At 42.6% G+C, this 22,070-nt stretch overlaps 1 protein-coding gene across 4 annotated transcripts in view; it reads left to right on the forward strand.

The window, feature by feature from the left end:
• agpat4 (1-acylglycerol-3-phosphate O-acyltransferase 4 (lysophosphatidic acid acyltransferase, delta)) overlaps window positions 1–22,070 on the forward strand; it is a 192,942-nt gene that overhangs the window by 72,781 nt on the left and 98,091 nt on the right. For all 4 annotated transcript variants that reach the window (XR_013578660.1, XM_078556739.1, XM_078556741.1 and 1 more), the window contains exon 3: window positions 18,125–18,294. Coding sequence is in view for 3 of the 4 variants with exons in the window: in XM_078556739.1 (XP_078412865.1) it covers window positions 18,125–18,294 (170 nt within the window). In the remaining variant the exon portion in view is untranslated. The remainder of the gene's footprint in view (window positions 1–18,124; window positions 18,295–22,070) is intronic.

The following is a 22,070-nucleotide window of genomic DNA, read 5'->3' on the forward strand; positions in this document are numbered from 1 at the left end:
GACAGGTTGAGAGGGTGGTTAATGAAGCATACATTATCCTAAACTTTATTAATAGAGGTATAGAGCAAGGAGGTTATGTTGAACTTGTATAAGATACTGGTTTAGCCTCAGCTGGAGTACTGTGTCTAGTTCTGGGCACTCCACTTTAGGAAAGATGTGAAGGCATTGGAGAGAATGTAGAAAAGATTCACGAGATTGGACCCAGGGATGAGGAGCTTTGGTTATGAAGACAGATTGGAGAAGTTGGGACTGTTTTCCTTGGAGAAGAGAAGGCTGAGAGGAGATTTGATAGAGATATTCAAAATCATGAGGGATGTGGACAGATAGGGAGAAACTGTTGTGCACTCGTGGAAAGATAGAGAATGAGAGGTCATAGATTTAAAGTAATTGGCTAAAGATGCCAAGGTAACATGAGGAAAAACTTTTTCATGCAGTGAGTGTTTAAGGTCTGGAATGCACGCCTTGGAATCTGGTGGAGGCAGGTTCATTTGAGGCATTCAAAAGTAAATTAGGCTATTATCCAAAAAGGAAGAATTGTGCAAGGTTACATGGAGAAGAGAGGAAATGACTTGCTTATTCAGAGAGCTGATGAGGACACTGGGCCAAATGGCTGCCTTCTGTGCTGTAACATACCTGTGATTCTGTGAACTGACCCCAGATTTCAATGGTGTCAAAGATGTTCTGAAATGGGATTAATTTGGCAATGTAACTCAACGGCACCTTGATGCTGTGTATACTGTACAACATTGTGGTTTTACCTCAGTTTATAGGTCCTATCTGTTCTCTTGGGTTGGCGTAAAAGAATTCATGTGCTATTTTGTACCTTGCTGTGTGCAAATCGACTGTCACGTATATTATATTACAACTGTGACTACACTTCCAGGGTACTTCAATGGCTATAAAGCACTTTGGAGGGAGGTCTTGTGGCGCAGTGGTAGTGTCCCTGCCTCTAAGCCAGAAGCTCTGGGTTCAAGTTCTACTCAGGACTTGATGGCCAAGGACATGGCCAAACAGATTTAGTATCAACTTGTAAACCCTTCCAACATACACCAGTGGTAAGCAGTACGAGTGAAAGAGATGGAAAGAAATTGGAGCCTCTACTATCACTATCCACAACTCCAGGACTACAACATGCATGTAAAAGTGTATGTTGCCGCAGCAAATCAGACTCCTTGGGAGGGCCATTTGGCTCAATTGGTTGGATGGTGGGCGTGGTTCATATTTGTGCCAACAGCACGGGATTTGATCCCCTTCAGGCTGAGGTAGATTCAGGACCTGGCTCACCTTATCCGTGGTGGAGGTCTTGGCTGGACTGCCTTCGGGCAGAGAACTTAAGAAGGAAGCAATTTTTGGGAGTCCTGAAGTCGTGAAAGGCACTATATACCTGTGTGTGCATTGTTACAACTGGTTCCCAGGTGAGGTCCCCCAATTTATGATCCCGGATGAGGTATCCCAAATTGTTATGCTCTGGGTGAGGAGGGATGAACTGGCTCCCCTTCTTTATTCAACCACCTTGGTTGGTTGCAACAAGGTGAATTTAAAAAGGATCCCTTCCCTTGTTCCCAGTCCAAATATATTTGTTTTAAAAGGAGCCAATTTAACCAGGCTATCTTGAGTCAAAGAGTGGGTGAGTTTATTAGTTACTAAAATGTGAGGGGGGAAAAAAATAATAAAAAATGCAGCACACATACACAGATTAGAAATGAGAAGCGAGTCCAAAAATAAAAGTTAACAAGACATACGAATCAGTCTTTGGCTTAGTGAGGCGTAGATGGTGAAATGTTGCGGCTGTTAAGTTAGACGATTCCGGTAGAGCTGACTTTGGCAGTTGAGCAGTTGGTTTGGGGAGTTTTGGTTCTGCAGATTAGGTGAAAGGTGCTGTCCTGTTTCCTTCTCGACTGTGGCTTTGCTGACATGTGCCTTGCTTCCAGCAATCGGAGAGAGACTTTACTTGCAAGCGCTAATAAAGAACTAACGATGTTCTTCAGCTGTGACCTTCATTGCACCCACTAGTGCCAGAACAGGACACTAAAACTAGCACACAGAGACCAGGGTTGCATTTGACTTTTTAACCTCTTTTCTTGTATATTCCTGGAAGGGGGAAAAAAAATGTCGTCTTCCCAGAAACTGCTTTCTTTCAACTCTGATCATGTCCACAGTTTGAGACACAACTTAACAGGAGATGGTTTCTACTGAGATGGTAATCAGTTTTTTTGGCATTGCATCTCTTCCTTTGAAGAGTCCCTGTCTGAAGGAGGCCTTGACACCTTTTAGGTGCGACATTCCGTTCTCTGGACTAGTTGGTCAAGTGTAATCTACGTAGGAATTTACCAGCAAGTGGTTACTTTACGGTCTCAGCCAGCTTTTGTTAGTATGCCCTTTTTCTTTAAAAAAAAAATGTCTTAAAAGTTCAATATGCCTGTAAGGAGTAATTTGGGGCTATGATCCGTGAGCATGACAGTATGTATGGCTCATCCTTAAAAAGTAAATCTTGTTTTGAAAATAGCTGACTGGCTGTCAGTCATTTGCTGTTTAATAGCTCAAGGTTTTGCAATTCTATTCAATATATACTCTGTTAATGCATGGGCTTAAACCTATTTCTGGGCTCTGAACTCGCTGGTTATTGCTGGACCTCTTGGATTGAAAACAAAGTTCCTGTCAGTAATGGTCAATATGGCTGGGTAGGTGGAGTTTGGAATTGGAAGGTAACAAAAGGACACTGAGAGCTAATTTCAAGTGTTTTACAGTCACATCTGAAACCTCATTAAATTCCCATCCAAAAATTGAACTTCAGATTGTTGTTAAGTATTAGAAATTGGCTAACCACAAAGCAATGAATTAAAGAAAATTATTCTTTGGAAAAGACTAATATGTTCCTGATGGAGGAGTATCCTCTTCTAAAAGGAAAAAGCTCTGTGAACCCAGCTATTTGTGCTTTTTATATCTAAATGATGTTTGGAGTTTCCATATTTGTTCATCACTTGATTTGTAGTGATTCAAAGCAGCCTTGAGGATTGTTGTTAGTTGGTGGGAACTACTGTGACAAAGGAAATGAAAGCTACCAGTCCTGATATCAGAAGTATTTACGAGGTTATATTTAGTGAGATGTGAATTGCTCTTTTCATTCAATGCCTCCATGCATTACTTCATATCTCTTCAACTGTAACTCATTGAAGAAAGGCCACAATAATGACTACCACAGTGCACTTATCTGCTTTCAGTGATAACATGCTTTCTAATCTACAATGGACTTTTCACGAGGATGTAAGTTTTGTCAAGAAATGCTATTCTTGGTTTATCAGGCTTCTTGTCGTACACTTATGCTTGTGCTGAGAAATTCCATGATAGAAGGCTCCTGTGATGGTTTAATAAAATTATTAAATGTAAATAACTAAGCCATACATATTCAGATGGCTCCAGATTCGGTCCTCATCCTGTGCTATGTTGAGGTCTGAGTGGCCATTAGTAAAAGTGTTGTAGCTGATGTAAACACTGCATTAGGGAAAAGAAAATCATCTGGGGTTCCCACTCCTCATCACCATTCAACAATTCACAATAAACTGCATGTGTGAAGACAGGATTGGGTTTCAGTTATGATGACCAGTTTGCTAATGTTCAACTTTTGAGACTCACGCATGAATAATGTGAAGTAATGCCATTTGTTAAAGTATGTTCCAGCAAGGTTACTGCTGGATTTCTTTCCCCCCCACCCCCCACCCCTCTTTCCTGAAAGCAGATTGGTGAGCCAAATGAAATCCAGTCATAAAAATTGCCACCATCTAACCCAGGCAGTGCTAGAGAAAAATATCAGGTGTTGTGAATGAAACTGGTGCTTTTGGAGAAACACTGCAGCCAAAACTGATAAAGCTGCCATAAAGTGAGCAGATTTAATGGCATCAAAGGGCAGTTTATTACTTAAGTGCTGGAGAACTAATTTTGGTATCAGAGTACATTGAAAATTAATGCAACTGAAAGAGGGAATGTAACTTTTTAAGAGGAAATTATTTTATTTTTTGGTCAAAGTACATTTCACTGCATAATAGAAAAAAGGGGTGTGTGTGTGAGCTTCTGAAAGTATGTTGCTTCTGGGATGTATAAATGTATGGAAGCTTAATTTATCTTGAAGTGGCTGTTATGATTGCACTGGGACTTGGCTTTGGACAGACCCAAAGCCAATGGACATTTATCTGATTCTGGGGATGGACATTTTAGATCCATCTCGTTTTTAGTTGCCTTCAGGTGATGGTAAAAACAAAAAGCTAAAAGCTACTGCGGATGCTGGAAATCCAAAACAAAAACAGAATTACCTGGAAAAACTCAGCAGGTCTGGCAGCATCGGTGGAGAAGAAATCAGTTAACGTTTCGAGTCTTCATGACCCTTCGGCAGAACTGAAGTTCTGCCGAAGGGTCATGAAGACTCGAAACGTTAACTGATTTCTTCTCCACCGATGCTGCCAGACCTGCTGAGTTTTTCCAGGTAATTCTGTTTTTGTTCAGGTGATGGTGGTTGTTGTTTGTTGAAGAGTCTTAAAACAATCTGTATATTTATAGATTAATAAATAGTCTTAATAAAATGCCCCAAGATGCTTCACAGGAGAATTATAAAGCAAATGTGACACCAAGCAACATAAGGAGATATTAGGTCAAATGGCCAAAAGTTTGGTTAAAGACATAGACTTTAAGGAGTGTCTTAGAGGAGAGCGAGTAGAGAAGCATGGGGTATAGGGAGGGAATTACAGAGCTTCGAGCCTAGGCAACTGAAGTTGTAGCTACCAATGATAACAAATAAAATTGGGGATACTGAAGAGGATAGAATTAGAGGAGTGCAAGTATCTCTCCGGATTGTGGGGCTGAAGGAGATTAGAGATAAGGAGGGGCATAGCAAAGGAGGGATTTGAAAACCAGAATGAGAATTTTAAATTCAAGATGTTATTTGACCTGGAGCCAATATAGATCCGCGAGCGCAGGTGTGACCTGTGAAGAGATTTGGCACAAGTAAGGACACTGGCAGCAGAGTTTTAGCTGACCTCAAGTTTATGGAGGGTAGAATGTGGAAGAACCACCAGGGGTACATTGGAACAGTCAAGTACAGAGGTAACAAAGGCATGAGGGTTTCAACAACAGCTGCGCTGAGATGGGGGCAAAGTCGGATGATATGGAGGTGAAAATAAGAGGTCTTAGTGATGGTATGAAAATGTGGTTGGTAGCTAATCTCTGGGTCAAATATAACACCTAGGCCTGGATTTTTGCACCTCTGTCCATTGCAGTGATGGGGTATTCTATCGTAAGGGGAACAGATAGATGTTTCTGTGGCTGCAGACGTGACACCAGGATGGTGTGTTGCCTCCCTGGTGCCAGAGTTAAGGATGGTCAATGGATGCCCTTTGCGAATGGAAAGTTGTCTCAAGTGGTGTTCCACAGGGCTTGGTGTTGGGACCCTTGCTGTTTGTGTTATATGTTAACGATTTGGATGTGAACGTGGGAGGCACGATTGGGAAATTTGCAGATGACACAAAGATTGGCCGAGTAGTGGATAGTGTAGAGGATAGCCATAATCTCAAACGATATAGATGGGTTGGTGGAGTGGGCGGTAAAGTGGCAGATGGATTTTAAAATAGAGAAGTGTGAGGTCATACATTTAGGGAGGTCAAACAGTTACAGGGATTACAAAATAAATGGTAATGTACTGAGAGGGGTAGATGAAGTGAGAGATCTTGGCGTACAAGTGCACAGGTCTCTGAAGGCAGCAGTTCAAGTAGACAATGTTGTAAAGAAGGCATATAGAATGCTCCCCTTCATTGGCAGAGGTAGATAATATAAAAGTAAGGATATAATGTTGGAATTGTATAAAACACTGGTGAGGCCACAACTGGAGTATTGTGTGCAGTTCTGGTCACCACATTACAGGAAGGACGTAATAGCTCTGGAGAGTGCGCAGAAGTGGTTTACAAGAATGTTGCCAGGGTTAGAAAAGTGTAGCTACGAGGAGAGATTGGATAGGTTGGGGTTATTTTCCTTAGAACAAAGAAGGCTGAGAGGTGACTTGATTGAGGTGTACAAAATTATGAGGGGAATAGGTAGTGTGGACAGGATAAAATTGTTTCCCTTGGTGGAGAATTCTAGAACCAGGGTTTATAGGTTCAAGATAAGTGGCAGAAGGTGTAGGGGGGACATGAGGAAGAACTTGTTTACGCAGAGGGTAGTTAGTGGGTGTCTGGAATTCGCTGCCCAAGTTGGTGGTAGAGGCAGAAACTCTAAACTCTTTTTAAAAGTACCTGGATCTGCACCTTAAGTGCTGTAAGCTGCAGGGCTATGGGCCGGGTGCAAGAAGGTGGGATTAGAAAGGGCACCTGGGTGTCCTCAGGCTGGCATGGACAAGATGGGCCGAATGGCCTCCTTCTGTGCTGTAACTTTTCTGTGGTTCTATGTCACCAAGTGGCTGTGAACAGCCAGAGGTTGTGGTCCATGTTGGTACCAATGATATAGGTAAAAAGAGGGATGAGGTCCTGAAAGCCGATTATAGGGAGCTAGTAAATAAATTAAAATGCAGAACAACAAAGGTAGTAATCTCAGGATTACTCTCATTGCCACGTGCTAGCGGGATCAGGAATAGAATAGACCAAATGAATGCGTGGCTGGAGAGATGGTGTAGGAGGAAGGGATTTAGATTCCTGAGGCATTGGAACCGATTCTGGGGAAGATGGCACCTGTACAAGCTGGACGGGTATTCGCTAGTACTGTGGGGGCCGGTTTGAATTAGAGAGGCAGGGGGATAGGAGCCTGAGTGGGAAGACACAAGAGAGGGAAACTAAGATCGGAATGAAAGACAGATAAATAGAAAGCAAAACTGGAAGGCAGAGGAAATGAGGGCTAACAGCAAATAGGGCCATAGCAGAAAAAAACTGTGTAAACATGTCTAAAGACACTGTGTATCTGAATGCATGGATCATTCACAATAAGAAAAATGAATTAAAAGCGCAAATAGATGTAAATGGGTACAATATGATTGTGATTACGGAGACATGGCTGCAGGGTGACCAAGGCTGGGAACTGAATATCCAAAGGTACTCGAAGGATAGCACCTTCCAAACCCACAACCACTACCACCTCGAAGGACAAGGGCAGCAGATAGATGGGAACACCACCACCTGGAGGTTCCCCTGCAAATAACTCACCATCCTGACTTGGAAGTATATTGCTGTTCCAAAATCCTGGAGCTCTCTTCCTAAGAGCACTGTGGGTATACCTACACCATATGGACTGCAGCGGTTCAAGAAGGCAGCTCACCACCACCTTCTCAAGGGCACTAGGGATGGACACTAAGAATGCTGGCCCAGCTAGCGAAGCCCACATCCTGTGAATGAATAAAAAAAGGTGAAAAGGAAGTGACATGGTGTTAGCTCAGGATGAAATCACTGCAATCGTGAGAGGATATTGGCTCAAAATCTAGATGTAGAATCAGTCTGGGTGGAGTTAAGAAGCAATAAGGGGTGGAAAGCATTAGTTGAAGTTGTCTATAGGCCTCCAAATAGTCATGGTAAGGTAGGGGAAGGCATTAAGCAGGCAATTAGAGATGCATGTAACAAAGGTGCTACAATAATCATGGGTGACTTTAATCTACATATAGCCTGGGCAAACCAAATTAACAATAATACTGTGGTGGATGAATTTCTGGAATGTGTATGAGATGAGTTTTTAGACCAGTATGTAGAGGAACCAACTAGGAAACAGGCTATCCTAGATTTGGTATTGAGTGATGAGAAGGGATTAATTAATATTCTTGTTGTGCGGGGTCCTTTAGGGAACAATGATCAAAACATGACAGAATTCTTCATTAGAATGGAAAGTGAAGTAGTCCAATCCGAAACTAGGGTCCTAAATCTAAACAAAGGAAACTACGAAGGTATGAGGCATGAGTTGGCTAAGATAGATTGGGGAACTTCATTAAAAGGTGGATCGCCATGGCTAATATTTAAGGAACGAATGTATGCATTGCAACAGTTATACATTCCTTTCTGGCACAAAAACACAACAGGAAAAACAGCCCAACCATGGCTAACAAAAAAAATTTAAGGATAGTATTAGATCCATAGTCATATAAAGTTGCTAGAAAAGGTAGGAAGCTTGAGGATGAGAGCAGTTTAATATTGAGCAAAGGGAGGGCCAAGAGATTGAGTAAGAGGGGAAAAATAGAGTATGAGTAAACTTGCAAGGAACATAGAAGCTTTTAGAGTCTGCTTTTATAAGGATGTTTTTTTAAAAAAAAGTGAAGACAGATGTAGGTCCCTTATGGTCTGAAACGGAAGAATTTATAATAGAGAACAGGAAATGGCAGAGCCATTAAACAACTACTTTAGTTCTGTTTTCATGGAGAAAGACATAGAACTTCCCAGAAATACTAGTGAACGAAAGGTATAGTGAGAAGGAGGAATTGAAAGAAATTAGTATTACTTAAAAAAAAGTACAAGAGAAATTAATGGGACTGAAAGCCAATAAATCCCCAGGGCCTGATAATCTACATCCCAGGGTACTAAAGGGGGTGTCCATGGAGATAGTGGATGTGTTGGTTGTCAACTTCCAAAATTCTGAGGATTCTGGAACAGTCCCGGCAGATTGGAGGGTGGAAATTGTAACCCCCACTATTTTTTATTTAAAAAAAAAGAGGGAGAGAGAATATAGGGAATTACAGACTGATTACCCTAACATCAATAGTAGGGAAAATGCTAGAGTCTATTTATAAAGGATGTGATAACAGGGTACTTAGAAAATATCAACGGGATTAGACAAAGTCAATATGGATTTATGAAAGGGAAATCGTGTTTGACAAACCTACTGGAGCTTTTGAGGACAATAACTAAGGTAAAGGGAGAACTAGTGGATGTGGTGTATTTGGATTTTCAGAAAGCTTTTGATGAAGTTCCACATAAGAGGTTAGTGTGCAAAATTAAAGCACATGGGATTGGGGGTAAAATATTGGCATGGATTGAGAATTGGCTAGCAGACAGGAAACAGAATAGGAATAAATGGGTCTTTTTTGGAGTGGCAGGTGATGACTAGTGGGGTACCGCAGGGATCAGTGCTTGGGCCCCAGCTGCACACCATATATATCAATGATTTGGATGAGGGAGCCAAATGTAATATTTTCATGTTTGCTGATCATATAAAACTTGGTGGGAATGTGAGTGATGAGGAGGATGTTAAGGGGCTTCAAGGTGATTTAGACAAGTTTGAGTGAGTGAGCAAATACATGGCAGATGCAATATAACGTTGATAAATGTGAAGTCATCCACTTCGGTAGGAAAAACAGAATGGCAGAGTATTATTTAAATGGTGACGTATTGGGCAATGTTGATGTACAAAGGAACCTGGGTGTCCTTGCACACCAGTCATTGAAAGCAAGCATGCAGGTGTAGCAAACAGTTGGAAAGGCAAGTGGTATGTTGGCCTTCATGGCAAGGGGACTTGAGTTCGGGAGCAAAGATGCCCTACTGCAGCTGTACAGGGCCTTGGTGAGACCATACCTCGAGTATTGTGTGCAGTTTTGGTCTCCTTACCTAAGAAAGGGTACACTTGCCATAGAAGGAGTGCAGCAAAGGTTCACCAGACTGATTCCTGGGATGGCCGGATTGTCATATGAGGAGAGATTGGGTCGACTAGGCCTGTTTTCACTGGAGTTTAGAAGAATGAGAGGGGATCTCACTGAAATGTGTAAAATTCTGACAGAGCTGGACAGACTGGATGCAGGGACGATATTTCCTTTGGTTGTGGGGTTTAGAACAAGAGGTCACAGTCTCAGGATACGGGGTAGACCATTTAGGACTGAGATGAGAAACTTCTTCATTCAGAGGGTGGTGAACCTGTGGAATTCTCTACCACAGAAGGCTGTGGAGGTCAAGTCACTGAATATATTTAAGAAGGAAATAGATAGATTTCTGGACTCTAAAGGCATCAAAGGACATGTGGAGAGAGCAGGAGTATGGTGCTGAGATAAAGGATCAACCATGATCATATTGAATGGCGAAGCAGGCTCGAAGGGCTGAATGACCTACTCCTCCAATTTCCTATGTTTCTAAAAATGGCAGAAGAGGCTGAAATCTGTGACCCCCAACCCACCCCGAACATGGCACCTGCTACTTTCATGGGGGCGGAATGCGTTTTGCTCATGCATGTTTCACAGAGGCCACTGCCCATTTAAGTCAGCAGCTATCTCCGCTCATGTCTGAATTTGGTGACCTAGGTGTGTGGAACATGACGCGTACAATAGACCTGCAAAGCCCTTTGGAGAGATGGGCCAGAAGTTTTCCCTCACCGGGCGGGAGCGTCAGGAAGCTGACCGCCGCCTATGATTGGCTCCGCACCACAATTTCACTCTGTCACATGAGATGGGAATGTTTTTAATTCCAAAATAAAGGTTTTATTTAATGTTTACTTGCTTTAGGAAACCTCATCCTGCTCGTGGATGAGGTTTCTTAAAAAATATAAAGGCAGCTTGGCCTTTTCGCCTGCCGCCAACCGTGAGGTTGGATGGGCAATGTAAATTTGATTTTAATTAGCTTGTTAAGTGCCTTAATAGGCCTTTCAATTATCCGCAGGCGTGCAGCCGACTCCAGCGCATGCCTGCCAAACGAAATAATGCGCGAGTGCGTGTGGACACCGGGATGCACACCCAACATCATCGTGCGTCATTTTATGCTCGGGCGTGTCGGACACGTGCCCGTACACCAAGCGTTAAATTCTGCCCATGGACTACCTCTTTGGATCTGGTCCTGGGACGCCTTCGGTGGGATGGGGTGAGGTTAGGTCCCCTTTGGGGTCAGGAGGCAGGTGCTTGTTGTTATAAGGGATGAAGCACTTGAATGAAATGCTTGTTCTTATAAGAGATAATGTAGTTGAAGGAATGTAAATGATGTGTATGGGTTTTAATGAACAAGGTTATTTTTAGGGGAAAAAAACAAAGTCCGCAATAGACACTTAGAACATTATTTAATCTCAGCATGGCTCCTGGGGCCATGTCCAAGATGGCTACTGGGTGAGTTGACATGGTAGGTGTAAGGGCAAAGGTGGTGATTGGGGGCATGGTTTGGCATGAGAGGCCCTAAGTTAGCATAGGGGCTAATAAGAGCCACCGTGGGTGGAGTGAGGGGAAAGGTTAGTATGAAGGGCATGAGGGGTTATGGTGGTGTGGGTGGAGGGACATAGGTTGGCATGCAGGGTATGAGAGGTAATGGGTGGGTAAAGGGCATTAAGTTAGCATGTATTGGCATGGATTGGGTATGTGGGTGAGGACTAGAGGACTTTTTTTTTTGTTTTAATGTTTCTTTTTAAATCTTTGACAAAGCAGCCCATCTGTCCAGCCCGCTTCCGCATATGCCAGCCTCTGCACTTGTTCCGGGGTCTCCTGGCCCGACTCCAGGGAACCCAGCCATCCTGGAATGAAAATCGCAACCTCTAGGGCACTTTCTCCCTGTTTGGGTTTGCAGAGCCAGGAAACATCCTGACTCTGCGGTCTAGACCAGGGAGCAAAAAGTTAGGCCCAAGATTGCAAACAGACTGGCTTAATCTCAGACTGTTGCCTGGGAGGAAAAAGGAGTTGGTAGCGAGAGAGCAGAGGGTTGGAACGGGAGCATAACGATGGCTTCAGCCTTCCCAATATTTCATTGGATGAAATTTCTGCTTATCCAATACTAAATATTGGATAAGTAATTTGATAATTTAGTAACAGTGGATGAGTTGAGAGAGGGTATAGTCAGCTTAGATGTGAAAACTAATGCTGTGCTTTCTGTTGATGTTGCCAAGGGGCAGCATGAAGGGAAGTTAGTGCAAGTGATTAGTCTGCATACGATTAGAGAAGTAAGTATTGAACTAGTTGAGAGCCGTCCCACTTGGTTAACGGCAGTGGAGTGGCATCAGAGGAGAAATGATATGATTTACTGTGTCAAAGGCTGCGGACAAGGAGGGAATGTTTACTCTTGTCACTGTTAAATTGTTTGTGATTTTGAGGGGTGTTTTGGTACAATGACAGCTGGGAAATCTGATTGGAAGAATTCAGATGTGGAGTTCTGGGAAATATTGTTGCACAGATTTGGGAGGTGTCAACACATTCAATCCCTTTGGAGAGGGAAGGGAGGTGGTTGATGGTATGGTAAGTTTGCAAGGACAGTGGGGTTAAGGGTTGGATTTTTGAGCAGAAAGGGGGCATGGTAAGTGGAGAGAGGTTGAAATCGCTGCAGGGAAGAAGTTATTTGTTGCAGAGGCTGAGAGGAAAATCGCCGAGAAGATTTTTCTTGTACTTGGGGAGGGCAGTGGAGAACGATGATATTGAGTGAAAGGTGAGAGGGGTGGAACAAAGCTCAAAGGTGGAGGATGTGCCAAAAGAGTAGGGGGTCATCCAAGATGTGGTCTGGTGCTAAGTGCCACATTGCCACTGCTTGGTGGGGCAAGTGGTAGAAGATATAACTAGGAAGGGAGGCTTCATTTAAGAGGAAAGGTGCCATCCACCCTCAACCAGATGCCAAGGCCACAAAGTCAATGTAATCATCTGCAAAAATTTTTGGATGGCAAGGGCCCTGTTCACAGGTTCATGGACATTCTGGAGGGAGATGCATAGAGGGCTGATCAGAGCTGATCCACTGGCAGAGTCCACAGGGTCAGCAGTGGGAGGGGTGATTTGGACAGGAAGGAGATTGGCAAGATTAGCCCCAATGGGTGCACTGGGCTAGAGGGTTGATGAGAGAGTGGGATGGGGCAGTTGCGGTTGCTGCTCTTTATGCGTCAGCACCAAGTGCCATGATGCGATCTTCCGAGGATACCAAATGAGGTACAGAAGGAAAAGCTGTATGCTTACCTAAAAGGAGTCGAGCCTGGTAAGAGAGCAGGAATATCGAGTACTGAAGGGTTGGGTGAGGAAATTGGGAGGGCAAGGTAACTGGAGAATGGTGAAGTGAAAGATAGAAGAGAGGGGTCTTGGAGGGATAAAGAGAAAAGAAGCCTAAAAAGACCAAAAATGGAAATAGTTGATGGGCTTGGGCCCACATTAAAAGTTTTTAGTGTTGGTAGTATTAGACATCACAAGTGGGACGAGGGATCTCTGATCACTGTCCTGCTGTGCCATGGACAAATCTGAGTAACGGAACAATGAGCTCTCGTTTTAATTTTCTGGAAAAAGTAGAAGTAATACTCTGGTCTGGGCTGGCCATTGTCCCCAATTTACAAACTCTCTATATGGGTAAGAGTGTTGCTCTTCCCTTGAGGAAGGGGCTATTACCACACTGATGATTAATACACCAAACATGAGGGGTAAAAACAAAAACCTCTCAATCTGCTACTTGCCTACTGTTTCTAAAATATTATTGAAATCTAAGATTATCCTTGGAATAGCATCATCTTCTGGCTTTTCACAATAGTGTGGTTTTTAGTCAGTAGCCATGAAATTGGACTCGGTAGCACTGCTGGTACCAACACTACAGAAACCCCGAAGCCATAAAATTGTGTCACCATGTTTCTAGACACGCTTTCTTCTCCACCCCGCCATGGTTCCCCATGGGAAAGGTGCTTGCATGGGCATGCTGTGCACCCAGCGACATCAGATTGTGAGGTCAGTCAGCCATTTACAAGAATGGTTCAAGGGATGATGACTTCAGTAACATAAATTGATAGGAGGAACTGGGCCTGCCCTCCTCAGAGATGAGAAGATTAAGAGGAGATTTGATAAAGGTGCTCAAAATCGTCAGGGCTCCAGACAGAGTAGATAGGGAGAAACTATTCCTGATGTGAAAGGGTTGAGAACCAGAGGACACAGATTTTAAGGTGATTGGCAAAAGAAGCAATTGCAAAATGAGGAAAATCATTCAATGGAGCAAGTTATTGGGATCTGGAATGCACTGCCTGAGGCTGTGGTGGAGGCAGATTCAATTGTGGCTTTCAAAATATAACTAGACAATTATCTGAAGAGAAAATTTGCAGGGTGACGGAGAAAAGGCAGGGGAGTGCGACTTGGTGAGTTACTCTTGCAGAGAGCCAGAAGAGACATGACCTGGCAGAATGGCCTCCTGTGTTGTAACCATTCTGATTCTATGAATACAAATGATCAACAAAAATACATTCCAGTAAAAACAACTCAGCAAGGAATGGTTGTGAGATTGAGAATGGGGAATGTTTGAAACTGGCAAAGGGCGATCAAACAGTTGATAAAACTAAAAAAAAAATAGATTTGAGAATAAACTAGCTAGGAATATAAAAACAGATTGTAAGAGCTTCAATAAGTATATGAAAAGGAAGCACTGGTCCTGTAGAGGCAGAGACGAGAAATTATCATGGGGAATGAGGAAATGGCAGAGATGTTGAACAAATATTTTTTTGTCTTCACAGTAGAAGATACCCTCTATTTCTGGAATGTAATTTGTAACAAAGGGACTAATAAGATTAAAGAGCTTAAGATAATTAATATCAGCAGAGGAATGAATATTGGAGATACGACAAAAAGCGAACACCACCAGAACCTGATGGCCTATATACTAGGGGTTCTAAAAAAGGTAGCTGCAGAGATAGTGAATGCATTAGTTATGATTTTTCAAAATTCAGAACAGTCCAAGCATATTAGAAGTAATCAAATGTAATACTCCTATTCAAAAAAAGGAGGGAGATTTAAAACTGGAAATCATAAGCCAATTAGCCTGACTTCCGTCATCAGGAAGATGCTGGAATCAAAGGAAGGTTAACAAAGCACTCTGATCTTAATATGATTTTTTTGAGGGTGTACCTAGTAGGATAGATAAAAGGGGAGCCCAGTAGACTTATTGGGATATCTACAAGGCATTTCATAAGGTACCACATGGAAGGTTGATACACAAGATAAGGGCTCATGGAGTTGGGGATAATATAGTAGCAAGGATGGAGGAAGTAAAGAATGGGGATAAATGGGGTATTTTCAAGGTAAAAACAAAAAACTATTGCAGATGCTGGAAATCCAAAACAAAAACAGAATTACCTGGAAAAACTCAGCAGGTCTGGCAACATCGGTGGAGAAGAAAAGAGTCGATGTTTCGAGTCCTCACGACCCTTCAACAGAACTGGATTTTCAAGGTGACAGGTTGTAACTAGTAGAGTGCTGCAAGGATGTGCTATTTACGATTTATGTTTGCGACTAGATGAAGAGACCAAGAGTGATGTTCCAAGATTGTTGATGACATAAGGTAGTGGGAACGTAAGCTGTGAGGACACAGAGGATGCAAAGAGATATAGACAGATTAAATGAGTGGGCAACAAGGTGACAGATGGAGTATAATGTGGGGGAGTGTGAAGTTATTCACTTTGGTAGTAAGAATGGAAAAATAGATTTTTTAAAAGGTGTGAAACTTGTAAATGTTGTACAGAGAGACTTGAGTATACTTGTACAAGGAACTCAAAGTTAGCATGCAGGTACAGCAAGCGATTGGGAGGCAAATGGTATGCTGGCCTTTATTGTAAGGGGGTTGGAGTACAAGAATAAGGAGGTCTTGCTACAGTTGTATAGGACTTTGGTGAGACCATACCTGGAGTAGTGCGTGCGGTTTTGGTCTCTATATTAAATGAGGAATTTGGTTACCTTGGAGATGTTACAGTAAAGGTTCACTACATTGGTTCCTGGATTGAGAGGATTGTCCTATGATGGGCTGAGTAAATTGAAACTATACTCTGGAGGTTAGAAGGATGAGAGATGATATTGAAATATCCAGGGTTCTGAAGGAGCTTAATGGGGTAGACTCCGAGGGGTAGTTTCCCTTGTCTGGAGAATCTAGAACATGTACTCTACACTATGCCTGTTATGTTTGTGCAGTGACAGCATCTGAGTTGGTGGCTGCAAGTGTCAGATTAAGTTAGTATTTCTTCATTACTGGTGTGGTGTTGCTCTCTTTCTTCATCCTGAGGCTGCCATGGCTGGGCTGGCAGAAATTCTTGGGTATATGAAAGGAGAAAATCAAAAAGGCAGGGCCAGGTGGTCTGTAAAGCAAAAGGTGTATGCACATATCATCTCTAACTTGCCCACCATGTCAGTTCGCAATATGAAGTGGGAGTTGAGATGGGCCTCGAGGCATTAGTAATGTACAGTCATCCTGGATGCTCTCTCTGATACCAGATGGCATGAGCTTTGTTGCAGCCAGCCTCATGATGCGTGGCACCATCTCCTCGATCAGGCTTGGGATAAAGTCATGCCTGTCACCTGCCAGTTTGACTTTGCTCCCTTCTATCATGGGCAACCTTGCCCTGCAAGATAAAGGGCAGAATGTCAGTGATTGTGTTGCACTGTTTAGTTGAATTGCTGTCATATATAGCTGCAATATATGACTGCTATTCAATTGCCTACCATAGATGAATAGCTGTTAAATATTGAGGTAGCAAGAGTTGTGAGACTGGCACCATTGGAAGGTGTGAGGATGAGATGAAATATCTGAATGTTAAATGTGAGGCTCGATTGCTTTGAACTGCTCATGTGTGAGTGATAGGGTTTTGGTGCATTGAGCAGTATGAAAGTTTGGCAGTGTGGTGGATACGAGATGTCCTTCTAAAGATGCGTTAACTGACCTTGACCATCTGCATGACATTATTCAACATCATCTGACACTGCTGCCAAGTCCTGGGGCCAAACTCGGAGTTCACCTCTGTGGCCGCCCAATCCCATTGCCTTTTAAAGAGTGTTCCTTAAGGTTCTTGTACCACCACACCACTCCCACCTACAGAAACATGGTGTCTCTCCTCCTGTTTCTCTCCCCCCTCCCGCCCCCCCAACGATTAAGGCAGCTACATCTGTGAAACACAGAGAACCCTGCCTGCCATGGTGCCTCGCTTCCCTTCTCTCTAATTGCAGCAACAGCTCCTTCTTCTTTCAGTGTAGCTTCCCTTTAAGAGGGGAAGACTGCCTTTCTTCCTTTTTAAAACTCTCCTCTAAAATCTATGCAACCTTTACTCAACTATCCAAAATCACTCTTGGCTCGGTGTCAAACTTTTGTCTGATTAAGCCTCTTGGCATGTTTTCCGATTTTAAAGGTTATTGTTTCTTCCTCTGTACATGGGTACTTGATGATCATCCAATTAGATTAAAGTTTTAAGCAATACTAGTATTTGCCAGCGTATTCATGAAGGAATTACTTCCTCATTGCAGCTCCTCTAGTCACTTGCCTCAGAAAAGCAACAATAGGTATTTGGAATAGTCAACAAGTTGAAAGTTAATTAATCCTTTTCAAGAAAGATCTGGATGGAGGTTATTAGAATGAGAACCTGATAGCAACTGAGTTGCTGGAAATGTTATGCTAAGGATGAATCACATAAGATGCATGTGCTCTGAATTAAAGTGTCCTGGTGTTTCTATTTTTTTTTAAACTTCAGCCAGACAGAAACTTTGCCAACTTAGTTTGTGCCTTGAGAATGGATTATTTAGTCTGTGATACAACAGATTGGATGTGAAACACTGGCTTGTTGACCCTATGGTTTTTCTTATTTTAATATCCTTGCTTGACCCAAGTGAAATTTATAAATTCACGGTGAAAATGATAGAAACATGGAGTAGAGCAATCGCAGTTCTTAATGGTTACATTTGTCTTTTTATTTTCGTGAACTTTGTACTGAAGGCAAAGGGTGAATGTTGGCGCTGGGGAAAGAATTTTTTTCCATTCTGAATACTTAGTGCCAATGCTAACTCCAGTTCTTTCCTTGGCGAAAACCCAGCACACCATCCTGCTGGATCAGTGTGACACTATGCCATTTTTTACATCAATCATCTTGTTGCCTCTGTAAGTGAGATTTCTAATCAGTACCAAGTCAGTCAGTTTTGTGCATTGGACTCATGGCTGTTAGGAATTGGATTGTGACTTCCAGCCCGTCAGTCATTTACAGCCATCAAAGAAATTTTCAGCTCCATCTGTTCACGCTTTTCAGCCCCAGCTCCAGACTTAAATGTCTAGTACCAAACCCACTGCCCATGCAGTATCCCTGTTGGTCTTTTAGAATGGAAATTAGGCCAGTAAAATCTTTGGCCACACCAACTTCCATCATTCAATAAGAGCCAAATACACATGGACAGTTCTCTTGTTATACTTAGTGATGGGCAAGAACTTAATGGTGTAACTTTTGTGTTTTCTTTTAATTACAGAGTTGGTGTGCTTGTTGGAATGGTGGTCATGCACAGAATGTACCCTTTATACTGACCGAAAGGATTACATTAAATACGGTACAGAGAATGCCATAGTTATTCTCAATCATAACTATGAGATTGATTTCCTTTGTGGATGGGACTTCTGTGAAAGATTTGGTGTTTTGGGGGTAAGTGTGTTTTTATCATTTAGTGAAGTAAAGCACAGGATACAGTCAAAAGACCAATCCTTCCAAATGATTATTCTCTTCCAGAGTTGTGTGCATGTTTTTAAAGAAACTTATTCAGACCAACCGAGTCTTTACCTAGGATCCAGTGCAGAAAATGCCTGCTGCAAGTCTTTGTCATTCTTGAGATGGGGACATGTTCACTTTTTAAAAAAAACTCATACTGATGCTAATTCCTGGCCCATATGCCAGGAGCTCACAATATTTTTACTTTTGAGGCCCCCTACCATGTTAGAAAAACTCCACGGATCACCAGACTCCACCCCCATAATGCAACATATTTTTTCTGTATAAAAATTATTTATACATTTGAGCACTGTTTTATTTACTTGGCGATGCTGAGTAACAATTCTGTCAAGACGTGGAGGTTTTTTGACGAAAATGAATAAAAAGTGGGAAGTGATCAACCAAAAAGTTGTAAATAATATTCAGAGACTAAGCCTGAAAGTGAAAATGATTAACTGAAAAGCAGGGAAACAGTGAATTGATAGCTGCAAAAATTTGTAAATGATGGAAATCCATCAACTGAAAGTGGAAAAAATAGCCAAAAAGGCAAATAATTACTCAAAACAGGGAAGTGTTAAAGCAAGAGATGCAGAAATTAGTAAAATGGGAGAATTTTTTATTCATTCATGGGATGTGGGTGTGTCTGGCAAGGCTAGCCTTTTATTACTCAACCCTAGTTGCTCTTGAGCAAGTGGTGATGAGCTGTCTTTTTGAACATTCACAGTGGTGTATGTACACCCACAGTGCTGTTAGGTAGGGAGTTTCAGAATTTGGACCTGATATATTTCTAAGTCATGATGGTATGTAACTTGGAGGTGGTGGTGTTCCCATGTACCGACTGCCCTTGTTCTTCTAGGTGGTAGTAGAGGTCACAGATTTGGAAGATGCAGTCAAAAAAGTTGCTGAAGTGCATCTTGTAGATGGCACACATTGCAGCCATGAGGCACCAGTGTTGAAGGGAGAAATGGTTAAGATTGTGGATGGGTGCCAATGAAGCAGAATGCTTTTTTTTGGGATGGTGTCAAGCTTCTTGAGTGTTTCTGAAGCTGCACTTATCCAGGCAATTTGAGTATTCCATCATACTCCTGACTTGTGACTTACTGGTGTTGAAAAGGCTTTGGGAAGTTATGTGATGAATTGTTCAAAGCAGAATACCTAGCCTCTGACCTGCTGGGGTAGCCACAATATTTACATGGTTGGTCCAATTAAGTTTCTGGTCAATGGTAAGCCCCAGTATGTTGATGGGGATTCGGTTGATGGCCATTCAATTGAATGTCAATGGGAGGGAGCTAGACTTCCTTAATGGAGATCATTGTTTGGAAGTTGTGTGATGCAAATTTTACTTATCACTTAGCAGCCCAAGCCTGAATGTTGTCCAGGTCTTACTGCATGTGGGCACAGACTGCATCGTTAGCTGAAAGGTTATGAATAGATTTGAACACTATGCAATTATCAGTGAACATCCCCACATCTGATCTTATGATTAAAGGAAGGTTATTGGTGAAACACCTGAATTTGGTTGGACCTAGAACACTACCCTGAGGAACTCCTCTAGCAATGTCCAAGTTCTGAGATGATCAGCCTTCGCAACCACAGTTGTCTTCCTTTTGTGTTAGGCTTTACTCGGTGGATTCCAATTGACTTCAATTTTACTAGGGCTCCTTGATGCCTCACTTACCAAATGTTGCCTTGATATCAAGGGCAATCACTGTCACCATGCCTCTGGAATTCAGCTCTCTTGTCCATGTTTGAACCACAATGAGGTTTGGAGCCCAAGTGACCTTGTCAAAAACCGAACTAAGCATCGTTGAGCAGGATATTGGTGAGTAATTGTCACTTGATAGCACTGTTGACCATATCTTCCTTCACTGTTAGTGATTATAGTCAGGCTTAATTGGCTGGATTGGATTTTTCCTGCTTTTTCTGGGCAGGGCAATTTTCCACTTTGTTGGGTAGACTTTTTTACTCACTCATGGAATGTGATTGTTGCTGGCCAAGGCCAGCATTTATTGCCTATTCCTAATGATGCCAGTGTTTAAGCTGTGCAACAGCTTGGTGAGAGAGAGAGGTGTGGCTAGTTCTGGAGCTCAAATGTTCAGCATTTTGAGCTGAGATATTGTTGGGCCCATAACCGTTGCAAAATCTGGTATGATCAGCTGTTTCTAGATGATATGTGATGTGAATTGAATTAGCTGAAGACTGGTAGCTATGTTAGTGGAGATCTCAGGAGGAGGCAGCAAAGGATCATCCACTCAATTTCTGGCTGAAGATAGTTGCAAATGCATCAGCCTTGTCTTCTGCACTTGTGCTCGGCTCCACCATCATTGCAGTTAGGGATCTTCATGGAGCAGCCTTCTTCCATCAATAGTTTAACTGCCCACCAATGTTCATAACTGGATGTGGCAGGACTGTAGAAATTTGATCCGATCTGTTGGTTGTGGAATTGCTTAGCTCTGTCTATCACATGTGTTTTCTGCTGTTTAGCATGTATGTAGTCCTGTGTTGTAGCTTCACAGACTGGCACCTCACTTTTAGGTATGCTTAATGCTTCCCCTGGTACACTCATATATGTGCAGTGAAGCAGGGTTGATTCCCTGGCCTGATGGTAATGGTAGAGTGAGGGAAATGCTGGGCTGTGAGTTACAGATTGTGGTGAAAAACAATTCTGCTGCTGATGGCTCTTGGTGCCATAGAACCATAGAGAAGTTACGGTGCAGAAAAAGGCCACTCAGCCCATTATGTCTGTGCCAGCCAAAAAGAGAAAAAAGAAACTAGCCACTCATTTTAACCCCATTTTCCAGCACCTGGTCCATAGCCTTGAAGGTTACAGCACTTCAGATGCAGACCCAATAAACCTTTTTAAATGAGTTGAGCATTTCAGCCTCAATCACCAATTTAGGCAGTAAATTCCAGATGCCCACCACCTTCTGGGTGAAAAAGGTTTCCCTCATGTTCCCTCTAATCCTTTTACCAATCACCTTAAATCTATATCCTCTGGTAATTGACCCCTCAGCTAGGGGAAACAAGTCTTTCCTGTCTACCCCACCTAGGCCCCTCATAATTTTGTACATCTCAATTAGGTCACCCCTTAGCCGCCTCTGTTTTAAGGAAAACAACCCTAGCCTATCCAATCTCTCCTTTTCAAGCCCTGGCAACATTCTTGTAAATCTCCTCTGCGCTCTCTCCAGAGCAATTATGTCCTTCCTGTAATGTGGTGACCAGAGCTGTGTACACAATTCCAGCTGTGGCCTAGCCAGCGTTTTATACAGTTCCACCGTTACACCACTGCTTTTGTATTCAGCACCTCGTCCAACAAAGGAAAGCATTCTATGCTTTCTTGACTACCTTGTCCACCTGCCCTGCCACCTTTTAAGGACCTGTGGACATGCACTCCAAGGCTTCTCACTTCCTCAACCCCTCTCAATAACTTCCCGCTTATTGAGTACTCCCTTGCTTTGTTTGCCTTTCCTAAATGTATTACGTCAGACTTTTGCGGATTGAATTCCATTTGCTACTTCTCCGCCCACTCAACCAAATCATTAATATCATTTTGGAGTCGACCGCTATCCTCGTCACTCAACTACAAGGCCAATTTTTGTCACAAGCAAAGTTCCCAATCATGCCTCCCATATTTAAGTGTAAATCATTAATATATATAACAAACAGCAAGGGCCCCAACACTGAGCCCTGTGGAACGCCACTGGAAACCGTTT

This window comes from Cetorhinus maximus, chromosome 14 (assembly GCF_964194155.1).
Source record: "Cetorhinus maximus chromosome 14, sCetMax3.hap1.1, whole genome shotgun sequence".
Classification (NCBI taxonomy): Eukaryota; Metazoa; Chordata; class Chondrichthyes; order Lamniformes; family Cetorhinidae; genus Cetorhinus; species Cetorhinus maximus.